Source organism: Labrus mixtus, chromosome 15 (assembly GCF_963584025.1).
Source record: "Labrus mixtus chromosome 15, fLabMix1.1, whole genome shotgun sequence".
NCBI lineage: Eukaryota > Metazoa > Chordata > Actinopteri > Labriformes > Labridae > Labrus > Labrus mixtus.
The window spans coordinates 23,846,885-23,874,595 of NC_083626.1; the positions used below are offsets into that span (position 1 = coordinate 23,846,885).

Here is a 27,711-nt window from a genome sequence, read left to right on the forward strand (position 1 = left end):
TTTGCTGTAAAAACAAGAGGTTCAAACTTTATTGGAAAAAAAAGGAGTAGCTGGTTGTCCAGAGTCAAGGGCATATGTTTTCAAATCACCTGCATGCAGTTTACCAGTTTACCAGTTCAGTTTGGTTGATAGTTTGATGGTCAAACCCACAATCCAATAGCTTTAAGGACTACAGTGGTTCAGCAGTTTGTTCAAGGAGACAATTCAATGCTTCAATACACAAGAAATTATTCAAATGCAGAAATGTAGAAAAAAAACACAGCCCCATACTTCCAAATGCAGTACGTAGAGAAACAAACATAGATGTCTTTGCTGTCATTCTTGAATCCGAGCTTGTGGTGTCTCAGCTGCATACTCATCCTAAATCACAGAATGCAAGTTAAGGTAATGAAACTAGTGGATAACGTCCACAAAATGCATTTGGCACATTAAGATCCTTATGTCTCATTTTAATTTATTCATACTAGGAACACACTGAACTAAAGACCTTACATTTTACAGCAACATTAAAAAGACAGTGGAAAATGTTCCCAGGAGAGTAACCTTTGACCCAGTTTGCATGTAACGTGAGAGTTATATGGTTTAAATAACTTTGATCAAAGCTGTCCTGATTCAATTTTGTATGACTTGAATCTGCATTATAAAGATTTTATAGTCTTATCTGGATGAATTTGGAAACTTGAGGCATTAAGTTAATTTCTCTTTACATAGCGTCAACATGGATCTCTCTAGTGTGTTCCCAGCTGCTGGTAGGTTCTGCACTTCTAACCCTAAAGGGTGACATTTGAAACCTGCTTAACACATAAAATGTAAACTAATCCACATCATGCAGCCATTACGACATGCATGTTTTAAAATCTTTTCAAACATCTGACAGAATCAGTAGCCTTTGTGTCCACATTATCTCAAGTGAATCTTGTGAAACAAACAGAAACTCAAACATACAGCATACTTATAATTAATAAATATGTGCAACAAGGTATACAGTACATCAATCAGTTTTTCCAGAAGTCGTAGGAGGTGATCTGATGTGCTTGGTCCCCACTCCTGTGCTCTTGTGTCTGATAATCCGACCCAAGGTAATGCATAAAATGGCATAGAGTCCAAAATAGAGTCCTTCCAGAAGATGAGAAGGGGCTCAAGGCTCAGTCGTCTTCCTCCTCTTCCTCCTCCACAGGATCTAGAAAGATGCTGTGCTTCAAGCAGGTTTGGAGGTAGTTCACCACAGTCCGTTGGAAGTGATGGACGCTGCGCGGCTCCCTCAGGATATGGCCCTCGTCTGGGTACAGCTGCAGCGAGTAGTTAGCTTCCACCTTCACCAGTCGGCTCAGGAGCTCTGCGCTGTGCTGGAAGTGTACCCTCGCTACGGCCATACACAGAAACAAGATGAAATAAAATGTAAAACAAAAAAAACACAGAAGAATGTCTGGCATAAAACTGAACAAAGCCTCACCATCTGCGGTTCCATGTAGAATAAGAAAGTTCTCATCCTTCAGTTTGTTAACTTCCTCCAGCAAAGAGGCCGTCTGGAAACAAACAGCACCACAGTTTTAGGGCTTTATAAGTTACACCCGCCTACCTAAAACCAACGCAGTCGAACACAACAGAACGGAAATAAATTCCACAACATAAAAGACTAAATGTTCAGCTTTTTTTTTTTTAATGGTTTGAAAAAGTTGTAGTTCAAAATGTATGGTCATCTTGGGGGCTGTAGATTGTGGTGCAGTTGAATTGAAATGCGATCTACTTCTGTTATTTATTCATTCCAACCTTATTGATTTAAATGGGGTTGACTTAATGTAGGAAACACTTCTCATTATAATGTAACATTTTAACTGCAACACAAACTAAAAGTGAACAAATAAGTTGAACCAACCCCTTTTTAAACAAGTATCAAGAAAAACTCTCATGGAGACATTCTCTTTTGGAGGGGATTTGTACTGGACCACGATGGTTTCAGTTAATAAATATGCAAGTGAGTGTATATCCAAAATCTTTAATAGTGTAAAACTTCTTAAACAATGTACAGCAGAAAAGAGCATCAGCTTTAAATCCTCACCGAGTAAGCGTGCTCCTCCTTTGCTGGAAGGCCTAGATATCTCTCTGAGAATGCAGAACCTGTAAAAAGGGGAAAAGCATTTACTGAAATACATAAACTACGTCTCAGTCTCATCAATATTCAAAAGGCCTCTGTGTTTGAATAGTTTACAATGTGTTCTCAACTTACTATAAAGCCTGAAGTCAGTTATTGGTGCAACAGCAGCTGCGCATTGAAATAGCTTATGTGTTGCAGCTAACATCTTGAGCGTTAAATACCCCCCAAATGCCTGTAAGGAGAAGCAGAGAAGTGCTTCAACAAAGTATTACAGAGCTGTGATGGCTTCAATGGGCAGTAGCTTGCAAACATTTCTACAGAAATAAGCTTTAAAAAAGCTGTAACCTTGCCATACAGGGCCATGCGCCGATCATCAATGTAAGAGAGTTGCATCAACAACCTGTGGAAATGTCATAAAGTCTTGTGAGTTCACCAGCCATTTCTCTCACATGACAGTTATATAGCCATACAGTAATTTGGTGCATAACTTTACTGACTCGACAACTCCCAGATAATCTTTAACTCTAAGCGAGCCAAGCTTTCGCGGATCCACAGCGGTGGTCTTCTGTCCGCGGCCGACCCCGCTCCTGCCGTCCACCCAGGCCAAGGCCACATTGTGAGTGCTGGAGAGGACCTGAGGCCAGTCCAGGGCAAATTCTTCTGTCACCGACTGACTGCCAGGAACTCCATCCCTGAGCGACAAGACGAACAGGATCAGCCAGAACTGTGACAATTTTTAGGTGTGTGAGAGAAAAAGAAAAGGGCCAGAGATCAGAGGTTGTAAAGCAGGTGACAGCTGTTGTTTAGGTGGGGGGGGCTTACACAATGATGAGGAGAGGGTGCAGGTTGGCCTCGTAACCCTGAGGTAGAGATAGTTTCAGGTGGACATCTGAGGAATGCAAACAGAGGTCGAGGTTGAGGTCAAAAGGTCGGGTCATCTGTCCAAAGACGTGTTCGGATGAGAACAACTTAAAGCCTCTGACTAAACAGGAACATCTGAAACTTCTCTGGCACAGAAAAAAGGTTAAAAAAAAAAGATGGAGGAACATGCAGAAGCACACTCTGAAAAGATACCTGCCTCTAGCCACCAAGGATGCAAAAGACACACCAGTAATTATTAGTTTAGTAAGTAGAAATTACTTCTATGGTTGGTAATTAAATGTATTTGTCCCTTCCAGACTGACACGCTCTCAGCTTGTACTTTATTATAACTGCTTAATATAGTTTAACTAAACTGTCATGCTGTATTTTAGTGGCTAGTTTCCTACATTTAAAAAAAGAAGCTATAGCATTTTTTTTTTTTTAAAGAACAGGTTTTATTAGCAAGATGCAAATTTTATATACAACGCAAGAATTATATATATTTTTTAGCATACAATCACTACTGATGCATTGACTGACCGATTTAAAAACCAGAAAAGAGGAGATACACTGCATGTAATTATATATACAGACATATGAACATGTGAAAAACTAGATTCACGATAGGCAACACAAGGATCCATCAATTTAAATCTGTATAGAAAGATACACAAATGACATAAATATAGCTGCTGTTTTCTTACCATGGTTGTCTGCTGGCAGGGTCCTGAACAGGGTTTCAGGCAGCCTCTTGTCCTCCAGAGCTCGAGATAGACGGCTGTTATCCTCCAGAACAACATAACCTACAAGAGATAAGACAACAGTGTGTCAACATTTTTTTTTTTAATCCTGACTGAACATAGCTGCCCAAGTTTTAGATTTCGGCAGAATCCTCGTCATCTCAGGGGAAGATGCTGCAGCAGTGAGTCACAGATAGAGGGCAGTGTTCACACGCAGGACAGTAATGCAGCGATGACTGTACATTCTGGTGTGCTTGAATATACCGCCCTCTGCAGGCTGTCGTTGGTAACTACAGACACCAAGGAATGTGGTGTGCATGTGTGTGATTAGACCATTAATCAGACAGGCAGGCGTAACACTCACTGGAGGGGTCCTTTGTGCTGTGAACTGTCACTTTAGGGATTCCTGGGCCTGTGGAGTTTTTAACAAGAGAACATTATAACACCAGCTGTCTCTCAGCGTGAAGCCTCCATTTTCCATACATAAGTGTGTGAACGCGTGTGTGTGTGTGTCTTACCTAAGCAGTAGAGAGTGAAGTATGTTTGATTGGGGCTGAATTCAGCTTTAAAGAAGCGACATCCATCTAACAGGTTGCAGGAGATGCACTGGCGCTGAAACACTCCATCCAGGTCCACACTTTGAAATAAAAGGAGAGGGTTACTGAACGCCCTATGCTAAGTCTAAAGCACTTTGATATGCTCCAGGAGAGGGTCAATTACTTTGCTTACATATCGGAGAAAGTGTCCTGAGACAAACTATTCCGGCAGTTGACTTTCCTTAAACAAATGGGGTTCAATAAGTGTGGACATAAAAGTCGTTATACAGATCGCTCTGTTAGGCGGTGTGGAGTGCCTCTCTACTCTGCTGCTTACAAATTTCATACAGGATTAATCACAGTTAAGTTCAAACGAGCAATCATCCCTCCTCCATAATATTGTGCTATCTCTCTTTAGCCTCCAGCGAAGTAAGTTAATAAAAAGATATGAAACCGGGGAGGCTGATGAGGGAGCAGACAAGTGTGTTTATCACAGGGGGGGAGGCGACATAAATCTCAGTGACTCGGCTCTCTGCAGCAGAGAGGGTGCCTCGTCCACTGACTCAGTTTCTTTCTGTTAGAAATGTGTCAGTTCAGCTCATGTCCTCGAGCGAGAATCCTAACAGCAAGGCCCAGGGTGTGGACATGATGGTCAGTCAGTATCAGCTGGACTGCAGTGAAATCTTCTAGAGGCGTTCATGGTTTACGATGGGGACAAAGATTCCTGATGAAATTGCTAATCTGATGATTTTGCTGTAATAAACACTTCAGATTGACATTTGAGGTTTGTGCAAAATGTCTCAAAAACTATTAAATGGATTGCAATAATATTTGGTTCATGCTTTCATATTCCCCTTAGGATTAATTAGAATACTTTGTTTTTTCAAATTATTAACTCTACTTATCTTTCTCTTTGTTTTCATTATTTGTTCTGTACAACTAATGGCACTCCCATCAGACTGGGATGTATTGTGTTCTGTTGTTGACATGCTACAAGGCAAAGCTGAGGTGGTGACGGCACAGTGTTATACCTGCTAAGCGTCAGTATGTTTTCTTTTTTAATTTAATTTTACATACTTTATTAGCCGTTGTGAAAACAATAGCATGCTGATGCTTTTTAACTTTAAGCTCACAGCACTGTTGTGCATCATCTTGTTTAAAGTCATGCTAACATAGCTTCATGTTAGCATGACTTGTTCTCACAAAGGCTGTAGGTGGAAATCTCCACTTTCCAAAATGCAAAAGTCAAAGTGGCAGAAATGCTAAAAATGCAATTTGAATGTTTAAAATGTTAGTACAGTTTTTTTGTGTGTGTGCAGATGTCAAGGTCTTAAATGTAGATTTAATTTAATTTATTCAGATCTCCATGAGCCGTATTCTTGCTGGAGTCCACCAAAACATTGTAAACTATAGGCTGCATATAACATCGTCTCAGATGTAGATCTCTGTTTTGCCAAAATATTAAAGAGCATTGGTTTCCTGTCGCTGAGAACATACAACCTATTTGGAAAGTCCCCTTAAAATGTTCTTTTAAATGACTGGGATCAGAGGACACTGGTCCCGGTAAAGTTTCACAGTTACCTGAAAAGGTGTCTGCTCTGTCTGGATTCTTCTGTGCTCAGGAAATATCTGAGGAAGAGAGAAATAAATAAAAAAAAAACACTGATTCATCGAGTAATGTACACTATCCAAGAACTTCAGATAACCCTTTGGTAACGTCGCTTCATCATAATTATTCTAGACATCAATTATTCATGACAATACAGGCACATTAGCATACTTTAGAAAGGTATAAAATATACATGTATCTATATTATTTAATACATAAATTAGCATCGGTGACGGTGAATTCAAACATTTGAGGATCGGGTATACATCAAAGCATTAGATGTGGATTATCCACTTCTATATGAGTTCAACTAAAGCATTGTGGGAGAGACCGAGTAGCTTGGAGGCACAGAGCTTTTATCAACCTGTGGGCTTTGGGACTACAAACAACTGACTAGAAGGTGTCAGTGTGACGCTCACGTCTCAGTCAGTAAGTCAATGAGGGGTTTCTCCCCATAAGCAAGATCGAGCCAGATTTAATGCATAATCTTTTTTTCTTCTTCATGTTAAAATCTTGAAAACCACAAGCGGGTCAATTCCAATTCTTTTGAGCTTTTAAAACGTGGCATGACAAAATGTCCCTTTAAGTCATCTTGAAATAGACAGTCTTAGTCTTATCATTCACTCAGAGTCTGATTGACCCGGTGCAGGGATTTGCTCTCCAGCTGACAGGTTTAGATCCCAGTTTACAGCCAGAGAAGATCATTTTAACGAGGAGCCACTCTGGACGTGAACACTCATTGTACGGCGCTTCAAGCTGTTAAGGCACTGAACTGTCTTTTTTTTTTTTTTTTTTAAACCCAGCTCCACACACGGTGACTCTCACATACATTTTTCCTGCCTTCTCATCCAGTGCGCACAGCAAGGTGACGTCCCAGCTCCCTGATGTCAAGAAGCGAGGAGGGACGGAGGGGGTGGCGGGCTGTGTTATACATAGAAAGACATAGATGAGGAAGGGAAGTAGAAGAAAAAAAGAGAGGCAGAATAAAAATAGCTGTGGGGATGCAGCGAGTGTGTGTCAGAGGATGGAGGAAAAGCAATTAAGATTCAAGAAGTTAAAACAAACAGAGGCTGCGATCACTCCAGAGAGAAGTCTTTTTTAATCATAGTTATTTTGATATTGAGATTTAAGTTAGCGAGAAACAACATTATGGTGTTGTTAATGGTATGAATGAGCCTTCACTATTAAACACTAAGATGTGAGACTTCACTACTCAAAAGCTTTAAAACAAATGTGTTACATTTCTTTAATAAAAATGGAGAAAAACAGAAACACTCACATGTCATTCCCTTCTGTATAAAAATGTTTCTATAAAAAAAAAAGCATAAAACCTTTTCTAATTGCTCCATTGAGGATGAATAAATCGCTAAACTGAAATGTAACAAGCTAAATTCCCTCAATACTGTTAAGGGGGTGAACCACCATTTAAGTATTAATGAGTCACATAACTCTTAAGATAAAAGTGGCGTTTCACTAACTCGGGAGAGAAAACAAATGCAAACAAATTGCTCCAGTAATGACAAGAGGAGGAGGTCTTAAGGGTTTGCACGGCTGAGATCTGTAATCACACCATTTAATGGGACCCCCCCACCCCACCCACTGTTGAAATGATTATGACTAACTTTGTCAGGAGTTATTCTAGGATGATATGAGGGGAGTAAACGTTAACTGTGTTAACGATTGCGAAAACGAAGAGGAGGACCCAGATGCAGATCTAACAGAAAGGATTTATTTAAAATACAGATCAAAATTCCAAAACACGAAAAAACAAGGAGCCACGAGGAAGCACAAGAGACACTCGCAAACTGACGACTAAACTGACATACGACAAACACACACAATGAACTGACACAGGAGGGACGAAACACAGAGACTAAATAGACACAGGGGTAATCAAACACAGGTGACACTAACAAGACACAGGTGAGGACAATCAGGGCAATCACACAGGCAGGAATACAAGAAACACCGAGGACAACTACAAACTAAATCATGAAACACTAAAAACACACTAGAACATGAAGAAACACTAAACACTGAAAAACAAAACTAAAAAAGACCAAATCATGACAAACTGACCTGGGCTGAGAGACCAGCGATGTGATGAAACTCCCCTCGAGCGCCTTGTTTTGCAGGTAGGATTGTATAAAACACAGAGCTGTCTTCTGAAAACAACGGCACCTCCTGTTGAAGAGAAAAGTGAAAAAAAAAGGTAAAAAAAATACCAGAAACTTATCATGAATAAGAATTGAAACATGAGCTTTACATACCTGCCGCTGGTTTTGCATTATGTCCATGGCCATTTTGTGCTTCTATTGATTGAGAATCACACATTATGGGGGCATGAATTAGTCACTTTCATCATCATCTTTCACTTTCATCATCAGCAAAAAAAAAAGTTTTTTAAAAAATGGCACTCGATAGGTAACCTCCGTTAAGGGCTTACCGGAAGAGAACAAGCAATAAAATGCTGCAGCACATCTCTGAGAATTCTACTCATGCAGCAAATGACCTTAAATATTAATCCAGCTTGTAGACATCTGAGAGCTTAAAGAAATCAATCCGAACTCCCAACACAGTGTAAAAGGAGCAAAAAAATTCCATTAAAGCTGAATATTGCAGTGCGGGCCGTTTGAATTACTAATGCGGAACGACTGATGACCACTCACCTCGGAGCATGCCCCTGTGGTGGCCTCGCACACGCAGAGCACTGATTGGTTCTGGGCGCGATTCAGCCAACGTACAGCGAGGCGGGTACTGCTGATCCAAGTCACCATGGAGATGTAGCTGTCTCTGAAGAGGCGATGCAGAAAATGATACAAGGGGAACGGGTTGAAAAGTGGGGAGGGCGGGCGGGCGGGCGGGGGGGGTGAAGAGGAGAGAACTTTTGACGTGTGTAATCATTTTTGGCAGGTGGTGTCTCAAGTCTTCAAGGTTTATACTGATTTGAAATTCACAAAGGTGTTGTACCTGGCCCTGAGGGAGTCAGGAGGAATCATTTCCAGAGTGTGAGCTGGACCATACAGATTTACCACAAATAGACTGACTGATGGGATACTTGAGCCAGCCTGTGAGCAGTAGAGGAAAGGAATAAAATAAAAAATAGACGTGTTAGCTGCAAGCTTTTAGACCAACTGGCAGAGAAATTCGGTCAGTCCTCCACACGGGTCCAGACTGATTTATCACAACTATTTGATCCATTGCTTTGAAAATCGGTATGTTCTCATGGTCATACTACATTAATACAAATACCTCTGCGCCTCAGTAGGAGTTCAGGATGACAATATTAAATCCAGAAAGTTGGAGTCAGTGATGTTGCAATGACATTACCAGAAAGTGTATATCATATCATTGTGTCCTCACAATGACATCAAATATTAAAACCAAACAGCGTTTGACAGTAAGGGTCCCAAAAATGATAGAAAGAAAAGAAAGTGTGTGTGACAGTAAAACTTAACTACAGCAAAGGGACAAACATTGATTTTGATCATCTTAAAGCTGCATGGGCTGTGCAATAGCGTCATGTTGTTTCTTATCTTTTTCTTTTTTAATTTATGTTGGGTTTTTTTTTTTTATGTGGGTCTTGTGCTTTATGTTGTTGTTTGTGGTTTAAGTCAATATGCTATTCTCTGTTTACATGTGGATTGTTTGAGTCTGCAGAAGCAGCTAAATGTGAGTCCAAGACAAATGTCCCCAAGAGTGCGAGAAAATGGATCGTGTCCAAGCAACGACCTCCGGCGTTGAAAAATGAGGCCAGTGCAAAAGTGCAAATAGAAAACTGCAGTTGCTCGAGTGTCCGCTTGAGGCTGGCTCCAGGAGACCTGGAAGTCACACATGCATCGTATCGTACCAATGTGTCTGTGTCTTTTAGAGTCTCGCCAATGACGTCAAACCAGAAAGTGTGTGTAAGGAAAAGTCCTCACAATATTACTTACACTAGAAAAGTTGTGTCAGTCAACAAACTCTAATTATACTAAACCTATAAGTGTGTTAAAGTAGTCCCAACAGCTATAAGAAAACCAGAAAGTGCGTTAGTTAAAATCCTCAAAATACATTTTTTAAGCAGAAAGTGTGTGTCAGTACAGGTCCTCACAATTACATCAAAACCAGGTTGTGTGCGTCCTGCCTGCAAAACCAATGACGGGCCCATTATCCTCAGCTACAACTGATATTAATGTTACATAGTTAATGTTATCCTACCTTGGGGTAGGGGAACGCGACATTGGAGGGGTACAGACGTCCTAAGAAGTGAGGTACTTCCATTACAGGTGTGGCAGAGTTGTTGATGGTGAGGTACGCAAGCCGGGCCCCGTCCATAGACCACCAGTGGGCAGCATATGTCAACAGCACTTCCTCTGTAAAGACAGTGTCGGTTATGTATGTCACAGCTGGAGCGTACACCTGTTTTCATGATTTCCCCCCCCCCCCCCCTGTCACAAGTATGAAAAACAAGTCTGGAATTGGATCCTACCTTCATAAGTCCAGTCAGAGAGCCCGTTCACCACACTCTGCTCTTGGTCGGTGGTTGTGAGACGCAGAGGTTTGCTGGTCACGCTCGGCTGGTAGTAGATATCTCCGTCAAACACATAGGCCTGGCATGAGCGGCACAGACAGACAACGCCAATCCATTATCAAACAGTGCATTTGCAGGCTTCATCACTGGCCGCCTGAATCGAACATCGGACGCCGTCCAAGGCTGAATTAATCATCGGCCAACACACGCATACACACAAAGTGAGAGCCTATACATCTTTACCATCCAATTAATGTGCTGCAGATGATCGCCGACATAGCTGCAAGAGCCAATTACATTAGAGTGAAGGTAGATGAATTAAATTATGATTGTAAAACAACCCCATCATAGCAACACGGGCACTGCAGTAACCTCGATGCTGGAGTTCATCTCATAATGACAAAGACATGATACCACTGATGTTATCATTATTGGAGTTATATTACACGAAGGCTCCATTCATACAAGAACTGAGCTGCAGAAGCGTTTCTTATCAGATTGAAGGGAATAGTCGATGCGGACGACGTCGCATTTGATAAAGGTAAATCAGTTAGAGCCTGGCTTACCAGCTGGTTCCCCTGAGGACCCCAGGAGGCGTAATGTAGAGCTGCCTTGTCTTTCTCCAGAGGGTTAAGCTCCAGCAGGTCCCTGGAACACACACAAACACTCAGACATGAGCCCTCCATTACGAGCGAGTGTCCTGTTTAAAGCCCTCTGAGGTCCGTCCATGCCTCGGCCTTGAGCTTCGCTTGCAAGAGATACTGTACTGTAAGGACAAAAGAGCAAGATGCATGGAGGGAAAGCGAAACAAAGAACAAAGTTTGTTCATGCAAGAGTGCAACATTTCTTATTCCTAATTTTATCAGCGCTCCCCCCCCCCCCTCCCCCCCCCCCCCCCATCAGGACAGGCAAACATTTCCCTCAAAGGCAAACTCAGGCAACGATCAACACTGCAGGTCCCCTAGAAGTCCTTTTCATACCCGTTTCTTCAGAAGTTCCAGGAATCCACTGATATAATACTGTCTATAACTCACAGCACAGTTCAGACCCTTACATTTGGATAACGGACCCTGGTGAGCACACTGACGAATGAATGCACGTCTGACAGAAACATGACGAGTCTGATTCGACGAGACACACTCTGGGTTTTTTTTTCAGTCCACGGGTCTGCTTGCATCGGTAACGCTCATGCCCAGTGCAGCCCATGCATTAGCATTCACGATTCCACCTACCCATTAGCCACATCATGGATAGCATAGGAGGCTGTGAAGGACTGAGAGAACACCTGAAAGAGGTAGAGGATAACATGCAACACAGGTGTGCCGCACTTAGATAACAACACACACATATTTCAGTGCTCACACATGCTCATTCAAATGTTTAAAGAAAATAAAATACAAATAAACAAAGATTGGAGGAAGGAAGTTCAAGTCCACTTTAAAATTATGCAATATGCAACAGGAAGGTTTTTTTTAAACATTCTTTTATGTTGACTGAAATAGAGATTTTTGTCACATTTCCTTCCCGATATAGATTCTAATTCCTAGACTCAAGAATGTGCTGATACTGAAAACCAGTTTTGTAGGTTCTGGGTCAGAAAATGAAGAATTCATTACCTTAAAACATGCATGGCAAGGCTTGAGTTAGCTGCAGCTCAGCTCTCGGCCCCATCGTGGCATTCTGTATCCGCCAAAGATGGTCAAAGGTTGCTTATTTTCAACAAGACCCTACTCTATTTTTTTGGTTTCATGAATTTAAATTGTCTTCATTTCAAAAAAGAAAAAAACAGCCCCAAAATGTCTGATTGAAAAACTGTTTCCATCTCTGCTATCCTTGCTAACATGTAAAAAATGTTCCCTTATCTTTTCTTTTTGTGTTGCATTATTCATATTTTTGTTTTGGTATCAGATTGAAGCATCGATTGGTGTACTTTCTAATACCTAATGCTACATTTTAGGAAGTATTGGACTTATTTCCTATGCTCGTATTGGAATTGAAACAACTTTATTCTTAAATCACTGCACAAAGTCCCAAAAAAGATATATTCTTCCGCCTCAAAGAGCATTAGGTTTATCAGTTTAAGCATTTATTTTCAAAAGACTGTTTTAATAATGCTTTACTTGCACTGAAAAAGTCACGGCTAATACCCTTAATATATTTGAGTCATTAAACCTCTTGCAGTCATTTCATCCACATTACATCATTATTATCATCATATTTGAAAACAGACATTTTGATCTCTTAGGAACCCTTTAAGAGTGCGAGAAAGAAAAGACATGACATGTGAAAGAACAGTGCAGAAGCTAAGAGCGACATTCTTATTAAATAGCATCATTAAAGCTAATAACCTTCCCACTGGATCCTTTGTGCTGGGAACTGTGTCGCAACCCTGACACAAGCATCTGCGGCTTAAAGATTAATTAAATTAACATGCTGAAGAGGACTGAGCAACCAGAATCAATGTAGGTGTGCTCATGTGTGTGTGAGCGTTAACTGTAATTGATCACAGCATTACCTGATGACTTCCAGGTAATATATTGATTTTTTTTCCATTCTTTTTTTTTTTTTCTTTCTCTCAAGCAAAAAGGTTGGAAGCAGGCTATTTTCCCCCTGACCTCTGAAAGCCAGAGCCTCCTGGAAAACAAGTCCCTAAAGAAATTAAATGTCACATCCTCTATACAGCACACTTAGCAGTGAAATTGGATTTCTCCTCTGTGTTGTTTGTCTGTTGTCAGAAAACGCATGGATGGAGTGACGCGAGGGTGAAGCCGAGGAAATAGAGGAGAGAAAATAAATCCTAAGGCTATCTAAATGAAATTGAAAACTGATTGCGGTGTAAAGTCTGAGCATGAGGGGCCAACAGGGTGTATACAGGAAAAGAGCTGTAACGAGCGAAATAACTGCAGGAAGAGGAAGGGATGGATTGGCCCGATAGTTAAGGGGGAAAAAGTGAGGCTGGGAAAATAGAGAGAAAAGAAACAAAGACAGGAAGAGAGAGAAAAGGATGCAGGGAGGGCTGAGGCTGACGGCCAGAGTTGACAGGGAGTCGACACATAGCCGATCTTGAGTTAAAGGGAGTATCACTCTTTGAGACCAAGGGGGGCAGCAAGGGCCTGAGAAGTATGTTCAATCAGCTGTTTATGATTTGTAAAGGACGTCACAGATCCTGCTCGTGATTTAACATTATGAAGCTGGCGGCAGAGGCTGTGCGTTATTGTGCGTCCGCGTGATAAACAGACACAGAGAGTGAGGGCATCTGTCTTGGAGCAGCAGAGTGAATTTTAATGTGACTGCCAGTAACATATCATAAATCTTCCAGGTCGCTCTGCTCCTCGCCCTCCCACTCCCACGTTCCCTTTACTACCCACCCCCTCCCCAATCCATGTTGCCAAAACGTGGAGAGGGGAGGGTGGGGGTGCATGGATTAAACACTCACAAGACGCACTAACAAAGGAAATGTAAAGAGATTACAACACCCTTTGCATGAGCTCTGATATTGATATTGAAGGTACACTGCAAGATAGCACAACACAGAGATAATAGAATCCTTCCTTTTCCGTATTCCTCAGCAGCCCCTCAATGCATTGCCTTTGATAGCAGCACCCAGCATCAGCATTTACTGCAGAGTGTAGACCCGACTCCCTTGTCACTTTATTTGTCTCTGAACTGCACCGTCTCGGCAGTTTTTTACTCCGTTTGCCTCTGCTCATCAATCTTAGAAGCCTCCATCCACTCAAAAGTATTTCACCGTCATTCTTCTTTTTAAAAAAAAAAAACCATGTTGGTCTCCTCTCTCACACAAACCTGCTTAATGCAAACAGGCTTTGGGGAAAGACATTCCCCCATAGGAAATCTGCTTTCTCTTGTTCCGATGTGGCCAAATCCCTAACTTGATTCTGTATACCCTCTTATCAAAATCCATTTATTCTCACCCACCAGGCACAAAAAATGTCCCTAAAGCCCGCAGAGCTAATACAAGATCCAGAGAAACCTTTTAACTTTCTACTCACAGCCCTGCTCATCCTTTTCTTTAAACTGCAGCTTTCCCCTTCCAACATCTCTGTCATTCTTTGAAAACCGCTCTGATTGATTTCACACTGGGCATTGTACCTAAGGGCAGACGGTGCATAACCTATTTTTCTCTCCTTCCCCACCAATCGCAAGTTGCTTTCCCCCCACTGCTCTCTCTGTTTTTTCCTCCATCGTTCTCTGCCACTCTCAGCAGCGTGCGGCTCCTCTTCCAAAACAGCAAAGCTGGTGCCTGGCGCAAACTGCTTCAGTCAGCACAAATCCCCCCAGAGATAGACAGAAGAAAGTGAGTGAGCGCGAGGAAGATGAGGCGGGAGAGAGAAGAAGGGAGATTGGAAAGAAGGGACGGAATGGAGGAATGGCCTTCTTGCACGCAAAACCGTATAGCTGACACACATATGCATTTCTAAACAAACAAATGATTCCAGGTGGCGTGCTAACTGTCTCCGAGTGTGAATACACACTGAGCATACAGATTAGTTCAGACCATTCCTGCTGACACCAAACGAAGTATGCTAATGACATGGCATCAAGCAACACACAAACTGAGCAAAGATCTGAGCCACTTCTCTATGGAGATCTATGAAAACTGATTGAACGTATGTTAACTGCTCAATAATTCATTTACAAGGGATGCTCTGTGTTTGTGGTGAGCTAACACCGCAACAGGCTCATTCGTTCCCCCCCTACACACACACATTATATGATTCACAGTCATTAGAGCAAAGGCAGATCTCGAAGGGAAACCCAGAGAGATAGAAAAGACTCGGCGTGTAGGAGAGCAGCAAAATCTGCTTTCATATTCTTAATAAAATGTTTGGGAAATGTGCTGAGAGGGTTTTCATTTCCTCCTAATTCTGTTTTCTAACCCTCACAGATTACTTGCATATTACACAACTTGCCTGCCCTTTGAGGAACAACTCAACTCTTTATTAATGGTGTGGGTATTTACAGAGTGTGACTGCAGATACAAGGGGGTGAGCGACTGGAGGCACTGGACTATGTTGTGTTAAAGCAAAGGGAGTAAAAGATCTGTTTTTCTATCTACGCCGTCGCTTATCTGAAAACCACCTGCGATTGTGATTCTCGTCAGCTTCTCATTACAATTCGCAGCTGAAGAAGCAGGGCGATTTCATTACTGCAGCGCCAACTTTAGCCCTTCATCTCATTGATATCTCCCCTTCCCCCTAGCGAACCATTTCACACTGATCACTCACTCTAAGCTTTCCTCAACCCCCTGCACCTTCAGCCATCAGCCAGTTTAAATATTCAACTCCCCATATGTTATCCCAGTCATTTGGCGGGCGGTGTTCTGGAGCTTAAGCCTGCTGCAGTAGTGCAGAATCAGCACACCGCTTCTCCTCAACCTTTCTCTCAGGCTCTGATTAAGATGCACGTCGCCATTGTTTCGCAGCAACTATTGGTCTGCCAGACATGTGGAAATAGCTCATCTTTGATATTTGCAGATAATGTATGGTCCTGTGTGTTTTCCTAAGGAAAAAAAGCTTGACAGTCATTTCTGTAATCAATTGGAGTCAACTTGGTATTAAGAGACAACTTACCGGTTGAATATTATACGCCAAGAGGACAAACCTCTTGTCAGCAGAGACTTGGAATTTAGTAGACGTCAGGTCCTGGAGGAGAAAAGGGAACAATTAATTTTACATCACCAGCAACTTCAGTTTGCTGTCAAGGCATAATACCTGTATGTCTTTCGTTGTAACTTTTTGGGGCTCTAGGAGTTCCTCAGGGCTCAATCCTGGGCCCAGACTAGGTTTGTCATGATAACAAAATTGTAATTTTCAATATGATACTAGCAGAAAATTGCATTATATTGATGCCAGGGCAACAAATATAGAGGTCCTTGGAACCCAATTCAGGGTAATTTCTTGTTTTTAATTAACATTAATTGCAAGAAAACTCCTGCACACTGTCTAAATTGCACAAATAAATTGGCAAAGTATCAGTACGAAAAAGGTTTCCATTGCATTTGTGCAATATAAACAATGCTCTCCTTCTCTTTGGGTCAAACATATGACTGAAGATCTTTTTTTTTTTACTTTTCAATACTACGGATGAAGAAAAAAACAGTTTGTTATTGTTTTGAAACACAGGGTATCAAAACGTATCAATGTATTGAAAATATACAACCTTACATTAACATGTTGCACAGGCTTATTCTATCTTTTTATGATCCCTTTAGGCTGGTCTGAAGTTTGCCTGTGTCTCTTTTGATTGCTATGCTGATCTCTCCAGCTTTTTGGATTTCTGAAGGCGGGAAACTTACACATCTCACCATTTTATATCATTGACTTAAAAGTGCGAAAGTTAGTTTTGCTGCAATGCAATGCAAAAAAAAATGTACATATCATAAACATTTAAGTTGATATGGTGAACTTCCAGATCAAGTATAGATGTTGAGCAACATTATCATTCATTTCAAGTCGTGTTCTTTCTCATCTTGGGAATGAATGAAATATTCATTCTCTTTGATCTTTGTATTGATCGTCAATCTACTCCTGAAGAAAATATCTGGCTTTCACAAACTCTCCTTCCAGGGCTTTTTCTCTTTGCTTCAGTCGAAAACAACACTTCCAGAGAATTGCGAGTGAACCAAACAATTGCAGGCCTGATAGTAAAGCAACAGGTCTGAATAGTCCTTCCACATTCCTCTTTATCATCATATCTTCACTATTGTATTGCATGTTTTTCTCACTTCAGCCGAGAAACCCAAGCATGACTAGATTAGGTTACAAAATGCTGAATCATACAAAATAAACCCCAACGCTGTTGTAATATTAACTCAACACTGGATTCAGGTACTTTCTCTGGCTGGCACTAAAAAGTATAGTTAATTCAAAATCCCCATGTTTACTTATTATAAGCATTACACAAATCAGCTCAACCCTATAAAAGTGAGTGGTTGATCCCATGAAGGCCCTCAGGTCATTACAACGTCATTAGATTGGGCTTCTGGTTGTGCCTTGTAAAATCCTATCAGGGAAAAGAGCCAAAACTGAAACCTGTTAAAGCTCAAATGTATTTCAATAAAGATGTTTTTTTCAATATTATTTTCCTGTCTTTGTTTGATATATTTCTAGAGTTGCTTTTATTTCATGTTAGCTGTGAAGAGCTGTGTTATTTGGCTTTTGAAAATGTTTTCCTTACTGTACATTTTGATTTCTGTTTGACACTAAATTTATAAACATTTCGTTTTTTTTCTTGGAACTCCTGTGTGTGTGTTTGTATCCAAACAAGAACATATTTTTTTTCTGGAATTAGTAACAGCAGCAAAAAAAAAAAAAGAACAAACCACTTCACTGAGACTGGTTTTCAACCTGACAACAAAATCCTGTTTTAAGCTCCTCGGTGATGACCCACATAAGTCTGTCAGTGTCGTGCAGAGGCGGTGTTCAACATGATACCCATGCTTGGGAGATTCTCTTTGAAGGCACATGCTGAGGGCTCACAGAGCAGCCAGATTGGGGCGAAATGAGCCAATACTGTCACTCTGCCAGATCTTTTTTTGTCTCAGCTGTATGATGTGGAACAGTGGGACTCTACAGCTTCTCTCTGTCTCAATGTGGAACCATCACTCTCTATAGGCCAGTCAATTTATCCAGCTGTCTATGGATATAAGCCAATCAATACTGAAATCTGTGCTGCTGTAACTCACCAGGGAGCTGTTGTCCAGCAGAGTCGTGGTGAGGTTGCTGTTGAGGCTGAATGAGAGGATGTGTCCTTCTCTGGTTTGAAGAGCCACTTCGTTTTCTGACAAAGTTAGGACAGGTGAGAGAAAAGTTTCCTCCGTTATTAAAGAGGTGATTTAAAGCGACGGAGGCAGAGATTGTTCCTACTTGCAAACCAGCGGTACTCTCCGTTTCAGTCAGGATCATTCAAATGGTTTTAAACTGTCAGGATCAATTTGCTAGTGAGAACAGGGATCCTTACCGTTCAACCACGCTACAGAGGGGTCATGAACTTTGAACTCTTCACTCTCCAGATCCTCCATGGTGAGTTGGGAACGGAGCAACAAGAGGGATTCATCTTCAGAGGCAAAGAGACACAGAGATAATTACATGATCAAATAGGGTGTCTTGTTTACAGAAAGCAAAACGTGAGTGTGTTTGGTCTTACATTTATTCATTTTTGTGTCAGACTTCAAACTGTTTTAAACATTTGAAATGTCTGAGTAATACTTTCCCACATTACACTTGCATTTAAATAAAGTGCTCCACACTTTGAGAAATAAGCTCATTTATGTTTAGGAGAAACTCTTTTACTTTTTTTATCAGTACATGAAATACAAGAATACAGGCAGCAAATGAGGCCAACATATAAATACCAACAACTGCAAATCCTGTAAAGGCCTTCATTCCCAAAAGATCTCATGTAAAAATTCAATACTTAACAGCATAACTAAACTTTTATAGACTTGTAAAATATGATTTAATCTCTAAAGCTTATTATCCAATTCATGACTACTTACTTAGACTAAATACTCTTGTAACTCACCAGTTTAAATTACATTAAGGCTTAAAGTCATGCATAATTTAAAGGTATGGTTACTTTAAGTGACAGGCAGTTTCTGTTAGCCTTCTGCTAGGCTCCCATTAGCTTATTTTATTGGAGCCAAAGGACTTAATATTTCTGACATCTAAAGAATTAATCATGCAAATATGGGAAAGGTTTTAGGTGTTGTCATTAAATTAACTTGATAAATGGTAAATGGACTTGAGCTTGTACAGCGTTTTTCTAGTCTGCGGACAAAGCAGCGGGAGAAAATTGGGGTTAAGTGTCAAGTGTCTTCTTAAATGTACGAACAGGCAGTCCAGACAGTCACCTCTCAGTTTGTTGTTTCTGTGGAAAACAAGTTATTTGTGTTTATATCTTAGAACTGATTAGCATGTAATCTGTGTCTGCTATCACAGCCCCTACTTCTCAGCTTAGCTAGCTAACTATCTAATTACTTTGCTAATAATTAAGCCTTGAGCATACTGGATAACTTAGCATTTGTTCTCATTTTATTTTTGTGGAAACATTCAAATCTGTTTCTATTTCATTTATATATCAGCACATTTGTATATTAGCACTGATTAGCATGTTATCTGTGTTCACTCTCACAGACGCTGGTTAGCTTAGCTACTTGATTTCACCGCTAATGTATAGGCCTAATCTTTGAACATATCTGGATAACTTAGCATTCTCCAACAACTCCCTCCTCTTCAACAGCACTCCAAGGTGTGATGGCCTAGTGGTTAGGTTGAGCCCATGTACGTAGGCTAAAGTCCTCCAGTGGGCTGTTAAAGTCCGACCTGCTGACTCCTTTCCTGCATGTCATTCCCCGCTTTCTCTCCTGGATACATAAACTATCAACTGTCCTATAAAATAAAGTTAAAATCCCTGTAAAAATGAATCGAACAGCACTCTACAATCCAGCCGTTGAGGTCATGGTGGCTAGTTCCACTTACAGCCAGTTAGCTTGTCCTAATGTGTGGAAGTGAAAACAGTTAGCCTGACTCTGCCTCCCTTTTTAAAAACATTACATTTAATTAGTTTAATATAAAAAAAAAAACCTCAGCAGTGTTAAAACAGAATTAACCGTTTAATGGAGGGGGGGTTTATCTCCGAGAGCTTTTTTTTTATGGCTGGCAGCAGTTTTTTTTCCTTATTGTTGCCTGGCAACTGCTCAAAGCCTTGAAATACACGGAGATATTATGCAAGGTTAAATTGTCATTTGTACACTGCAGTTAGAAGAGACAAGACATAACAGGACGTACCTTATTAATTAGAGATTTTCAGAGATGTTTGTAGAAGAATTTTGTCATTTTTTTAATGCATATTTACAGTTTTTGTGCTAAGTTGAACTAACAAGATGATGTCTGTACATTAGTACACTACAGACATTAAAATGGTGTTCTCAATATCCACCTAATAGTAAGCATTTTATTTTTATTTCCCTCATTTAGGACCTACTGTTTTAACACAGCTGGATAAAATGCTGTTATAATGTCTGACTAGTGTTTTCCATAATGAAAACAAGAAAAAGCCATTCAGTCTTAATAACATTTCAAAGAGCTGCCTTATTGATCTGCAACTGAAAAGACGATTAAATGAAAATCCAGAGGTACATCAGGCCATATTGAACTCTAGAACTCCTATTTGATAACCTGTTAGCTTATAAATAACAGCAAATGTTAGCATTAAGAAACTTCCTTACATTGCTTTTTTTCTATTGTTCTGTATAAAATAACAAGCTAACCTGATAAATGATAAAATATGTTGTTTTTTGACACTAGAACTGATTTTTGATTACCCACTAGCTCGTATAGAAAATAAAAATGTTTGCTTTCCTAGCTTACATAGCCTTTAAATAGGAATTAGCTCCTTTACTATTGTATGGTGTAAAACTAACAAACTCTTTATGTTAGCGTTTAGTAATTTCCCTGCTAACAGTGCGCTAAGCAAGGGCACATGGGTAAGCTAATGGTAGCTTAACAATTAGCCTAGATCTATAAAATATTATTTTTATGTTTTTTTTTTGATAATGGTGAAATTAAAATGTTTAATCAGACTCCACATGTATCTGCCTTAAAATCTAAAATACAGAAGTACAACATTTCCCCTGTATTTGAGCTTCCCACCTTGAGTGTGATGTCAGAGGGAAATGGCTGCTGTGTGAGTAGGCCTATGGTAGAGTGTAACCTCACCGGGTGTGAGGAGGACGACGGACAGTATGACGAGGGACATAACGGCTATGATCACCACCATGGCGATTCCTATGCCCTTCCAGTTCCGCGGAGGACCATCTGAACTTCCCAGGTCCTGTTGTGACAAGAACACACACACACACACACACACACACACACACACACACACACACACACACACACACACACACAATGATGAATGCCAGCACAGCTGAGGAGGAGGAAGAAGACATTAGTGCTGCATCATTTCCAGAGTTTTTTCCCCCAACAGGCGTATTAGTACAGTAAGCCTCGTGGGGATATGAAACCAGTCTTCAGCATCGCAGACACCTCGCTGAATTACGCACAAATTTTCCGTATGAGAACTGCATAAAATTGTTGCATATATGAGACTTTAATTGAAGCAGCAATTTTTGGCCACAACATAAATTTTCTTGTGTTTTGCTTCATTTCACCTGCGACAGGTCTGATGTGCCGAGTTGTTTTTCAAAAACGGAGCGGGGAGGGGGAAGGAGGACGTTGTACTTAAGGTGCGCCATAGAAAAAAATCTGCCTTCTATGTCTGCTTTGGTGCTGGAGTATTTATTCAACAGCTCTTGGTTAAGTTGTTAACATGTCAATCAAACTAAGGAGACGTGGATGGAGCTGTTTATCTACACAATAGGGGTGCGAATTCAGGGTAACGCGCAATACTATACAATACGTGGCACAGAATAACAATATTATCACAATACAGCGATTTTGCAATAATCTATATAATGAAAAAAAAAGGGTACAATGACACATCATGATACAGGAGCAACAAAAAGGATACTAAATAGCCCTAAAATTGTCAGTTGCAGGATAATTTACTGCAACTCAGATTCACCTCTCATCACTCTTTATCCTTCACTACTTTTCCCCGCAGTATCTAGCTGTCCTTTTTATTATTTTACGCTGCTGTCAACTTCTTCTCAGGCTAATTAATTCACTTCCATTCATGTTACCCTTATTCATGTCTTAAGGGCCACCATGAAGAGTCATGAAGTAGTGATGCAGTGAGTAAAATTGCCATAGAAATCAGTTTAGAGCGTTGTATTTTCATTTTCCTAAAATGTCGATATTTGGCACCAGAGCTTTGATAATTAAACACGCGAGCCAAGACGACAGTATATTGCTGTATTTATATTTTGTCCGACCCCTACTAGAGTGAATCGAAAGTTCAGTTGAAACAGAAGCCAAAACAAAACAAAAAAGTTTGTGTTGGTGCATTTCCTCTCTATGCAGTCAGGGGGAACTGATGGAATGAGCCTGGCATCGCTATCAGTCACAAATAAACACAATTGCATGCTGTTCCCAGGCCGCTCTCCACTCCCTCATAATGAGCGCCTGGCACTGCTGGAACCACATGGCCGCTGGAGTGTGAGAGTTTAATCACAGAGCAGCTATAAAAACTGAGCCTTCATTATGGCGGCCCAAACAATCGGCCTAAACCTTTACAGCTTCACCTGCCCTCATCACATTAATCCAGGTTGTTGGGAGTCGGGCAGCAGAAGGAGGACATCAACAGATTGCCGCTCTTCCGCACTCCCTCGGTGACACCAGCTGCCCCTGACTCTGCAATTGGCTACACTAGCCTTCAATATGCTCACCTAACAATTTTTCTCCACACGTCTACCCTTTTCCCTTCTTTTTCCTGGCAAACTAGATGAGAGTGCTGATAAAAGACAATGTGCTTACATAACTGGAGTCAAAATGTCCTGAAAACCTATTTCAGTTAAGTGAATTCTGCAGGAACTTAAGAGTAAAGGTCAATGCAGTTGAACCAGAAGCTGCAGGGGCGTCTCCTTATGAATAAAAACACCTTGGTACATATTAGAGAATTCATTTCAGATGTTTTCACCTCTTATTTCAAGGTTTTCTTTTGTACCCCAGATGAATGAAAAACACACAAAGTCTGCTACCTCGGTTGGTTGCCAGCACTCAAACTCCTGCCAAGGTCTCATCTTTAATAGATCTCCTTGGCTGTAGCATCACAACATGTTCAAATTAAACCCACTACCAGTTGCACCTGCAGGGTCGACTTTTAAGTGATGTTTGAACTCTCAGTGCAGGCTAGAGCCGGGGGGATTGATGTCCAAGATTTTACCGGCCGTTCCCACTCTCTGTGTTATCTCATTCTGCTGCCCTTTTGGCACACAGTATCTCAGTGAATCACCATTATCCCGCCGTCAAACAAGGAAGCTACAGCAGTCTATGAAGGCTTTAGTCGATACTGAATCATACTGCATATTCAGCACTTTCTGTTTGCCTTGACTGTTTGAATATGAAACACTGAGAACTGAATCTCCTTCACATAACAAACAGGGTAGATGTTGAATAAAATTGCAATCCATGAATTATAATAAATACATATCCTTAAACAAATTATAAAGAATTGCATCTTGATTCCAAGACCTCATACAAGAAAGGTACCACAATTTAATTCTTCCACTTGACTAATTCCACCGCACAGTATTCATTTCCAACTCCCTCTTGTGACTACTGTGTGATGTGAGAGCTGAAACATTATCCAAATGGCGTGCACAGCTCCTGTCATTCCCCCGAGCCCAGACATAAGACCACAATTCCAATTAAAGTCATTGTTAAGACAAACTGGGAGAATCCCACATTCCGGCATGATAAGGAGTTTTGTCATACTTGCAAATGAGGCACAGATGCACTAAGCTGAATCCCCAGAGAGATCACTGGCGATGCTGAGAGCGCCAACTGGCTGCTGGACACAATGCATGAGGGAATCTTAATGCAGCACAAACTGCTGGCACAGGTGAACAGACGACAAGCACCGCTGTATGACGGACCAGTCTAGTTTCAGTCCGAAAGCTGATGGACAAGAAAATACATCTCAGAGGCAGTTTTTTTTTTTTTTCTGCTGAGCCAGATCAAAAATGAATCACACATGGAGCTGTGAAGTGGGCCATCTATTTTATTCAGCCTGCGTAATCCCACAGGAGTTGGAGTGGAAGCCTAGATGAGGTGTCAGTCAAACACCAAAGGGGGCAAGAATGCAAATCAAAAGGTCTTTATGTTTATGGAAAGCTCTCTTGAAGGACTCCCCATGAGAGGACTTTTTTTTTTGGGTTGAGCAGAACTGCATTAGAGTAGAGAGAGCTGTTTTAGTTTGCCAGCCGAGCTTTGGGATGTTCACTCAACCAAATGAAAGAATCAATAAGGTCGTACAGTTGTACAAGGTCCAGGGGGAAACAATTAATAGAGGTAATACAGGCCTAAAGGTGACATTAAGATAGAGTCCTTTTTTTATGCAAAGTATGACACCTCCATAAGGAACGTTGACACCTATATCCTGACCTATCTCCTTAAATCAGACTGGTTTATCCTTTTTCTCAAAGCACTACACACACACACAAAATCAACCGGCTCGAACTATATTGATTGAGTTTGCCCGCTAAAAAAAAAAAAAGCGAGCCACACCGAACACAATTACTCAATCTGCACAGCATGCAAACTGGGCTGCGCAGAATCCAGGCGGTGCAAAGAATTCATAAATTAGACTCTGGAGACCTCCTTAGCTCCATCTTCTGTGTCTTTGAGGCATGCAGAATCTGACAATAAATTACATGCAGAGGAATAAGGGAACCAGTGCAGGCAGTTTGGGGGATTCTCCAATTTGCATACCCCCTAAAACTCCTCCTTTAACACCATGTTATGATGTTTATTACGCAGACGACATTGACAGAGGGGCATCAATAAAATAAGCACCAGCTTTAAAAGATGGGGATCTATTGGCAGACACATAGTCAATGTAGCCTATATGCTCCTGATCTTAATGATTCACTGTAATTGCTCACAAGGGAAAGCTGTAGATTAGCAAGTAACCCACGTGCGTATTACCCTGTCAATACCTCTCACTGCCTCATTTCAAATGAAGGTCATCATTAAGGCAGAATGTAACTGAAGAGTGGTTGTAATAAATGGTTCATCACCTGCCGTAGTAATGAGATACTACAGCTTGATATTGATTCATATCGAAGCTTTCATTTCTCACATTCAGGGGAATTTCTTTGCTCCCACTCACTGCGCCACCATTCCTCTCTTGAGTGTCTAATCTTAAAAAAAAAAGCAGTAGGTGGTATGGACACCATGTGGGACTCACTAGGCACAATTTTTGCCCTCGAGGTTTTTGCCAGACAATGCAGACGCACAAGCCTTTTTGTGAAATGAAAGTCCTGCTGCTTTAGCGTCCACCACTGCGAGGTTATCCCACTGTCTTATTCCTTTCATGCCCCTGTTGTGCATAGCGAAATAACTGTAACAAAAAAAAAAAAAAAAAAGGGTTCTCTATCTCTGCGAGTCCAGCCACTCACAAAAGTGACTGAGTTCCTGCCTGAGGAAAAGAGCAGCATCAGTAAAACATATGTGGGGGAGCTGCAGGTGGCATGGTATATAAACAGTAAAATATGCAATACAGCATGCCATTTTTCACAAGCCGGAGACTATACTCTACAGGAATTCTCCCGCAGCAGCTCACAGTACGCTCATGGCAAACAAGAATGTACTCTGTCATATTGTCACTTAATCAGTGTTGAAAATGCATGTTAAAACAATAATGCCTTTGAAGAAAACTAATTAAATCACTGCTATTTTCTTCCCTAATGCAGGGGATTAACTGAACCAGAACCAAAGCATTATGTTGTCCTGCCATGAAATTGCTTTCTTATACAAAGAGCAGTTTCCAAAGTCATTGATTTTTGCTCTAATACACCAAATAGTGTGTCACCCAAACATATGTCCCCCCCACCTCCCCCCCCCCCCCCCCCCCCCCACACACCCCCCAAACCATTGCATTTTCAGCAACGGAGACACATATGAAAATATATAACACAGCTCTGCCTCATAAATAGCATTTCAGTGTAAAAGATATTGATTGGAGACGGTGGCATGAAATGTTGCGACATTTGCAGGTAATGGATCGTCTGTGCGCCCCGCAGCCTTGTGTGGCCCTCTCAAGGAGACAATGATGCTGCAGGATTATCACACAAGACTTTCAGTCAGGGTTCATTGAAATCCAATCACTTGAACATGAGAGTGAAGAAAATACAGGTTTGTGCTGAACATCTAATGTACCAAATTAGACACAATCCAACAAATAATCTAAGTGCTCCTGTAGTCTTTCAAAGGCTTTCTCCACCAGGGGACAGCTGTGTACTAATGATCTCATGATTGAAGCGCTTTCACAAGAACAGCGACAGCTTGATAAGACTGTTAATTACTGGACTTGGCAAGGGATGAAATTGTTGCTCTGCACTGTAGTGAAACAGAAGCAGCCCATTATAATGACTGGACAAGTGATGCAGCATGAGAAAGTTTTATCCAAAAGGAGACGCAAATTAGTTCTGTTGATTGCATGAAATGGCAGCATGAAAACAGTATGATTATTAATCTTCAGATGCAATCATTCATCTCCATCATTTATATTACATGTATCCATTGATTGCTACCAGAATTGTACACTTTAATCAGTTAAACGCACTCTTATGTAAAGAATATTCTGTAAAATCCACAGACTAATACATGTAATCCGCTTTTTAGGATCAAAAGTTGCATCTAAAATGCAAATGAACTGTCTTCAATTAACCACAAAAAAAGTCAGATGTGCATGTTAAATTGGAAGGCATTAACATTACTTTACAAAGCATTCATGATATTTCATCCAATGCAAAGTATCCCATGATCAGTGTGTTAATGGTGTGAGCAAAATAAAAGGGATATAGTCTTTCTTCATTGTCAACACACCTACACAGCAGCCAGAAGGATTATCAATCACTCAGTGCAGGTTGTAGGTCTGTGCACCTGTGACACTGAGTGATGATACATTTTTACATATGAATATTTGTTTGCAGGTGTAATGCAACGAAAGTCTGCATGGGACAGAAAAAACAACTGGAGTGGGGAGAGAGGCGCTGGACGTCGAGTTACCACACTAGCTGCCCTGCACCGCAGTGCACAGAGTCCAGCAGGAGAATAATATTGACTGAGGGGTGTAAAAAAAAAAAAAAAAAGTCTGAATGGGCCAAATGGTTAAAACGCAAATCGATAGCGCTCGCATTGTGGAGATGCATGAGGAATCCCCCCACTGCACATCAGAGGACCCAGTGAATCCCCCCCTCAAAAAACTGCACGCACACTTTAACACACACTCAAAGCACTAAATGGGGATTAAACACGAAAAAAACAGAACCCGCACATACCAGCTCCGTGGTCATGTTTTGTTGAGTTGTGGCAATCATTGTAATCCTCGAGAAGCTGCTGCCTCTTCTGTAGCCTCAAACCCCGCCGAGCAGCTGCACTGTCTTCTTGCGGAGCTTTTCTGCATGCTCTGCTTCTCGCAAGTTTGTGCTCCCCACCGTGCTGGTGGTCTCTCTCTCTCTCTCTCTCTCTCTCTCTCTCTCTCTCTCTCTCTCTCTCACACACACACACACACACACACACACACACACACACACACACGGATGACTGTTCACTAATCCTTCTATTTTCAATCTGCTGTTGGATTATTGATTGGCTCAGAGATTAAGCATGACAGAAGGTTGGGTTTGTTGATATAGAAGGCGACTTCAG

The 27,711-nt window shown here is 41.1% G+C and overlaps 1 protein-coding gene across 1 annotated transcript; it reads right to left on the reverse strand.

The window, feature by feature from the left end:
- Positions 1-27,517, reverse strand: LOC132989948 (inactive dipeptidyl peptidase 10). The gene is made up of 25 exons (XM_061057896.1): positions 27,342-27,517; positions 21,094-21,208; positions 18,335-18,430; positions 18,060-18,154; positions 15,946-16,017; positions 11,587-11,639; positions 10,921-11,002; positions 10,313-10,433; positions 10,042-10,196; positions 8,812-8,909; positions 8,511-8,634; positions 8,112-8,153; positions 7,921-8,025; positions 6,671-6,762; positions 5,814-5,861; positions 4,215-4,333; positions 4,061-4,108; positions 3,661-3,759; positions 2,918-2,984; positions 2,593-2,787; positions 2,441-2,495; positions 2,228-2,327; positions 2,060-2,118; positions 1,454-1,526; positions 1-1,363 (listed from the first exon to the last, which is right to left on the reverse strand). Exons 1-25 carry the CDS (start codon positions 27,378-27,380, stop codon positions 1,146-1,148), a joined length of 2,370 nt encoding a protein of 789 aa, XP_060913879.1. The 5' UTR covers positions 27,381-27,517; the 3' UTR covers positions 1-1,145.
- Between the last annotated feature and the right edge of the window lie 194 nt (positions 27,518-27,711).

Coding starts and splice junctions, on each gene's coding strand:
- LOC132989948 (XM_061057896.1), bottom strand. CDS start 27,380: ATGATTGCCACAACTCAACAAAACATGACCACGGAGCTG. Junction 2,985..3,660: donor CCTGCCAGCAGACAACCATG/GTAAGAAAACAG, acceptor TGCATTCCTCAG/ATGTCCACCTGAAACTATCT. Junction 1,527..2,059: donor AGGAGGAGCACGCTTACTCG/GTGAGGATTTAA, acceptor GTTTGTTTCCAG/ACGGCCTCTTTGCTGGAGGA.